Raw genomic sequence first — 6928 nt, 5'->3', positions numbered from 1 at the left:
GCCCAGAACCAAAAGAATACCTTCAATAACTATATTGAAATAGACATTTAATCTGAACAAAATCAATAATGACGTCAATATATATGTAGTTGATTTACTGAAACAATAACATAATAAACAAACAGTGTGTGTATTCTCCGTTTAATTATTCTTTGAAATTGCGATAAAAAATCAACAAATTCAACAGTTGTCTGCTTTTATTGACACACATTATTGTTTTTTCATAGTTTTAATTCATTTTTTGGGTGTTAGGCGGTGTTCGGCAGTGTGCGGTGGTGTTCGGCGGTGAAAAGACCAACCCTTTCAAACCGAAAGTTCTTTCCCAAAGGGGATAAACTCCGAGATAACCGAAGGATCAGATTGGCGAAGTTTTTAACACGTTCTTTTTCAGACTACAGAATTATTTCTGCACAAGTGCAAACAACAACAGCCGCAACTCGATAAAGTAAATACAGTAACACATTCATCAACTTGTATTTTACGTTTCAACCGAAAGATATCAATTGATTGCACTTTTTTGTTGAAATGCTAGAATTTGAGAAAAAGGGGGATACTTGTCAAATTTATATGAAGCTAGTCCAGATAATAATGACGTCTTCTAGGGCTTCAGAGTTTTTTGGGAGATTTTATCCATGATTCCCTTTCTTGCAATGAATTGCATATTATACAGTTGCATGTGAGTTGTTATCTCGCTTTGCGCTTTTAACACTTGATTGTTTGATTACATGAATGGGGATAAAAACTGAATCTTTTAAACTTAACGTAACAAAACACAATGTGGATGTAATTTTTTTTAGCGTATAGTAAAAACAAAACACAGCTGCCGGCTATATCTAATTGCAGTATTTCTACAGAAATATACAGTGGATAATGATTTAAATTCATGTCCGTTTTACCATTTCGAGAAAAGTAGATCTTTATATCTTTAATAATAAGCATCTGTCTATCAATCATGCACTCAACTATGAACAACAGGTTCGTCACCATGCACGCCATATCCTCCACGATTTCCAACGTTATATAGGCTACCGTGATTGCCACCATGATCAACACGATGATTGCCACCATGATCCACACCATGATTACCATATCCACTACCATGATTGCCACCATGATCAACACCATGATTGCCATATCCACTACCATGATTGTCACCATGATTGCCATATCCACTGCCATGATTGCTACCATGATCAACACCATGATTGCCATATCCACTACCATGATTGTCACCATGAATGCTACCATGATTGCCATACCCACTGCCATGATTGCTACCATGATCAACATCATGATTGCCATATCCACTGCCATGATTGCCACCATGATCAGCACCATGATTGCCACCATGCTCAACATCTTGATTACCACCATGATTCACACCATGATTGCCATATCCACTTCCATGATTGCCATATCCACTTTCATGATTGCCACCATGATCAACACCATGATTGCTATATCCACTACCATGATTGCCACCATTACTGCCACTGCGCACTCTATATGCGCTACTATATCCAAATTTACCTCCACCATGATTGCCACTATTCACGCCATATCTACAACTTTTACCATGACATAGTAAATATGCATTCGTGCACACGGCTGACAAAAGGAAAAACAGAGCAATGGCGAGCTTCATTTTTAGCTAAAAATATTACAAAGATGATAAATGAAAGTGAAATACAGACAGCAGTTAGTTATGACATTTTCTCAGAATCTAGAATACTTTTATTATATAAACTGTAGTGTACATTGAATTGATTATTGGTTCATTTGTCAATGTATAATTGGTCAATTTTACTGCTTCGCGGGTATCATGTTTCGGAAGGAAGTGTTAACGCAGAATTTACTCTAGATGTTTGGTTGTACTGTTAATAAATTAAAAATGTTAAAAAAAGAGATGGGGTCAAAGCCGCTAATAGTCTTTAATCTTTACTTGAATTCATAGTATCATAGCTCAAAAAGTGTACCTTGAGTAACTAACAATATTATGGTTTATTTTCAATCAGATGATCATCAAATTATATACACCTGAAGATAACCAAAACACCAGAAACATTTAGCGTTGAATAACGTTTTGAATTGTTTCCATCCATGACACAAAATCAGTTCATGCACAGCAAAAAAAAAAAACGCACAGAAAGCAAAGGAACTGCGCTTTTATTGCTGATCTTCATCTCAAAATCAATGTGATATAGACTCCTTTATTCAAATTTTAGTAGGATTTTATAACTTATATATTTTGAACTTGTGAGTACGCCCCCTTTAAAAGATTCTTTTCTTTCGTCTTCACTATTATCCAGAGATAGTGTTTAGAACTCTTAAAAATTGTTTGTTTGATGTTACCTACTCAATGCCTTGTAGGGTTTGGTAGGTAACAGGGATTTTATTTCTTACTGGCCAACAACATAAGTTACATGTTTGAGACAAAAAAACGACGTTATTAACAAAAAAATTGAACCGATTTGTGTCATAAAATTTTTAAGGTAGGCCGCTTATAAGGTGATAAGGTAGGAAACATCAAATAATCTTAATTCTATATTTGGCCTTAAAAATCGTTTACAAATTTTTTTCAATAAGACATATACATTCAATAATATTCAAGACAATTACAAATTGACAATTCAACAGTCTTAAGTATATGAAAAAGAAATTAGACCACGACAATTGGTGGAAATTTGAATGTCATTACTATTGTATGACTCACAGGATCAGGATACTACATCACACGCAAAGATACGTTTCTATTTTTTCATAGGAAAATCAAAGTGGGACCTAAACAGTCAGAAGCCTCTGGTCTTTGTAAGTCTTGTATGTTTTTTTTAATTTTAGTTCTATTATATGTTTCGGAGTTTAGTGTGAGGTCACTGAACTAGTACACATTTTTGTTTATGGGCCAGCTGAAGCCCACCTCAGGGTGCGGGATTTTCCCGCTGTTTTGAAGACCCATTGGTGGCCTTCGGCTGTTGTCTGCTCTTTGGTCGGGTTGTTGTCTCTTTGACACATTCCCTATTTCCATTCTCAATTTTATGTACAATTCCGTATTTACTTGAATATGGCGTATCAAACGTTGCAATATTCGCAGAAGATGGAATATATGTTTTTAATGTTAAATAATTGTTCGTAAAAACGAATATATGTTCATAAAAACAAAATATAAGTTAAAAAAAAAAAACAATATATGTGTTCATAAAATAAAATATAAATGCATAAAACATAAATAATTGTTCACAAAACCAATAGTTTTTCTTAAAAATGTATATATGTTCATAAAAACAAATAATTGTTTATAAAAAAGAAATATATGTTCATAAAAATAAAAAAAATTTCATAAAAGTTAAACATATATTCATAAAAAGTTGAATATATATTAATGAAAAGTTCAATACATATTCATACACATAAAACTTTCATTCAAAAATAAAAAATAAATAAAAATATGTTTTCATAAAATAAAATAAATGTTCTTAAAAATTTATAAATAAGTTCAATAATCTTCATCATGTGATTTCTCGTTGCATTTGTAACAGTGTATTTGATTGGGTACGCTCTTGTGCATTTCAACTGCCTTTTAATAAAAGATTTAGATAAGACATAGAATCTAAAACAAAATACAAGATATTTTACTTACCTTTTGAGATTTAGAAATCTGCAGATGCAGTATTTAAGTGGTTTATATACTACAGCATGCATCACATGATGGAGATTTATATGTCAATTTGTCAAACAATAAAAGTTTTACATTAGAATTGATGATATTAAATTTTTTCATTATTTGGCTTCAAATATAACTTTAATGATGTAAACACATCTTTAAAAAAACTAAAATCGTCATCTATCAAGATTATTTACAATATATTTCCATTTTATATGTATAATATTAAAAAATATTTAAACTTCAATCAAGAACATTGACTGATGACAACGTAGTTTTTTCTACACGAAAAGCTTTTTGTCCAATTAATTTTAAGATTTATATTTATACCTCGATGACTTGCTCTCATTCTTTATGTTGCACACGTTGCTTTGTCAAATAAAAATGGTAATATTTTTTTCTTATTTATTTTGGCAAAATTTAAATGCATATTCAGGACAAGGACATGACCGTATTATATACTGCTGTGTACTAGACCGACATTTTGAGTCGGATTTTTTAAAGTGGTAGTTCATAAGGTATCAGTCTACAGGAAGACATATTCTCTCTATCCAGACACTTTATTCGGACTCCAGCCGACCAGTGGCGTACTCCTCAATGGCACGTGCTTAGCAGTGAAACACCAAATACCAATTATACAGCCTTAGGTTTGACCCGGCAAAAGCAATAAGTGAAAAAAAATTTTTAAAAGACAAACACACCTAGAACCAGGGGTGATATCAGGTGAGAAACAGTATTTTTTACATGTAAGACGAACAAAATGCACGAAGAACACTTCAGATACTAACTGTACCAATTTTGCTGCACCAGATGCGCATTTCGACAATCAATGTCTCTTCAGTGATGCTCGAGCCAATATATTTGAAAATCAAAAGCTTATTACAAAGATGAAGAGCTACAAATCAAAAAGGACAAAAAAGTATAGCCCAAGCCGGGCAAGTAATCAGAGCTTTGCATGAGGGAGATATATTCCTTGATTTAAAATAATTTCCAAAATTTTTTAACAGCAAATTTCAATAACACAAAATCCGCATTTTCATACCGCAGTACTGGCTACTGGCCTGGTGATACCCTCGGGAACTATCAGTCCACCAGCAGAGGCAATTGTGCTACGCTGAGGGTGCTTTTTGTCAAGCCAGTGACATTAATGTCGCGAAAGCGAGACAAAACGATCCTAGATTCCGGCGGCGGTGGCGGCGGCAACATTTAGGTTCAGTCTGTGGTTCAAGTTTTTTTTATACATTAATTACTTTGTCAAACCTTCATGGAATTTTAGGAAATTTGGACGGAAGTTTGTTTGTGACCAGAAGACAGTTTCCAGATCAAAATTTGAAATATTTATTTTCATTTTTCAATATTTGACTGATAAATGGATTGAGTTTTTGGCTCACCTGGCCTAAATGCCAAGTGAGCGCTTCTCGTCACTTTGCGTCCGGCATCCGTCGTCTTCCGTTAACTTTTACAAAAATCATTCCACTGAAACCACTGGGAAAATTTATCCAAACTTAGCCACAGTCATCATTAGGCTATGTTGTTTGAAAATGTGTCCGATGACTCCACCTGCCCACAAAGATGGCCGACATGGCCGAAAATAGAACATAGGGGTTAAAGCAAGTTTTGTCTATTATTTTGAAAACCGCTCTTAATAGAGAAATTTTGGCAGTAGCAAAAATTTTTCAGAATGTTGAGCTCTAACTATTGTCCTTTAAAGTCAAAACTATCAGACGACTACTTATAGGAGTAATTGCCTTTAAATGACGCATTTTACCATTTTTGATTTCGTTTCCCCTATTATTTCGAATATTACAATAGATATAACTTTAAATACCAAATATGATCAACAAGACAAATAGGTCACATGACCAAAATCGTCAGACAACTCCTTATTAGAGTAATTGCCCTTAATTTGATAAGTCAAAAATGACTAAAATTGTCAGTGGTCCCCTTTTTGAAGTTATTGCCCTTTAATGTCAATTTTTCACATTTTTCCCCATTTTTGCCTATTATCTTGAAAAGATAGAAACTTTAAATAACTCAAATAATGCTTGTAGAGCAAGACTTTGGTTGGCTTGCTTACTTTGTTGGTATAGACATTTGCTGAAGCATTGTAAATAAGATTGACATCTGCAAAGAATATAAATAGGTGGAGTTATAACTGTATACATTATAAATAACTAGAATGATGATTTATGTAATTTTATAAAATCCAGCTTATATATGTGTGAATAATATTTGTCATGTAATGTATACATGTACAATTGGGTGTTCCTAACTTCGAGGATAACATTCAATCAAATTTAAGTATAATGTATACAGCTTTAACTTCACCGATCTATATTGTTTGCATATATCAATCTTAATTACAATGCTTGAGCAAACACATATATAAATAAAGCAAGCAAGCCAACCAAAGTCATACTCTACAAGCATTAGGAAATTAGCTGTAACTGTGTATTATTATGCTTTGGTTGCTACACCATTTAAGTTAATTCGGGGTAGGGTCAGCTCTCAAAAATTTAGCCTCGCCACATTATTAGGTTGTTTCGAATAATCAGTCGAGTGGATGTCGTTGGTTGTTGTCTGACTTAATTATTTTCTTTCACTGAATTGAATCCAGTCGTTAGGTTTCTCTTTTGAATTGTATCACGTTTTATTCTCCAAAGGCTTTTTATTAAATTACTAAACGGTAAGGCTTTTCTTTATTTTTCAAGGCCGGACAGTGACCTCTAGTTGTTATATGCTGATTATTTTAAAGCCATTGTTTTTACAGATGTTTACAGTTTGTTGCTGTTACTCCACTGTTCCGAGTTAGTGGGAAAGTATGAGAACTCACAAACAGGTTTAACCCCGTATACATTTTCGTATATCGTTTTGTATATAAAACAGGCCGTTGGTTTTCTCGTGTGAATTGTTTTACATTTTCGTGTCGGGTCTTTATATAGCTTACTTTACGCTATGTGTTTTGCTAATAGTTGAAGGCCGCACGGTGACATAAACTTGTTTACATCTTTGGTGGATAGCAGGCATGGGGTAATCGTAGTCAGTAATCGTAATCAGCTGTAATCGATTACATTTTGCAATATAATCACATGTAATCAGTAATCAAGCATTATCTGATTACAAGTACTCGTAATGTAATCGATTACAATACAAAAAACAGGTGTAGTCATGATTACTTTTAGATTACATTTAGATTACATTCAAATGAATACTAGTTGACTACAAATTATATATATAAAAATAGGTTTTTTTTTTTAAATATACAAG

At 33.2% G+C, this 6928-nt stretch overlaps 1 protein-coding gene across 1 annotated transcript; it reads right to left on the bottom strand.

Moving 5' to 3' along the window:
* Positions 1-958: 958 nt before the first annotated feature.
* Positions 959-1645, bottom strand: LOC127724915 (uncharacterized). The gene has a single exon (XM_052231917.1). The coding sequence runs from the start codon at positions 1643-1645 to the stop codon at positions 959-961; it is 687 nt and encodes a 228-aa protein (XP_052087877.1).
* Positions 1646-6928: the final 5283 nt, after the last annotated feature.

This window comes from Mytilus californianus, unplaced genomic scaffold, assembly GCF_021869535.1.
Source record: "Mytilus californianus isolate M0D057914Y unplaced genomic scaffold, xbMytCali1.0.p SCAF_14, whole genome shotgun sequence".
NCBI classification, from domain to species: domain Eukaryota; kingdom Metazoa; phylum Mollusca; class Bivalvia; order Mytilida; family Mytilidae; genus Mytilus; species Mytilus californianus.
The sequence above is the reverse complement of the archived record's forward strand: the minus strand, read 5'-3'. Positions and strand labels throughout refer to the sequence as shown.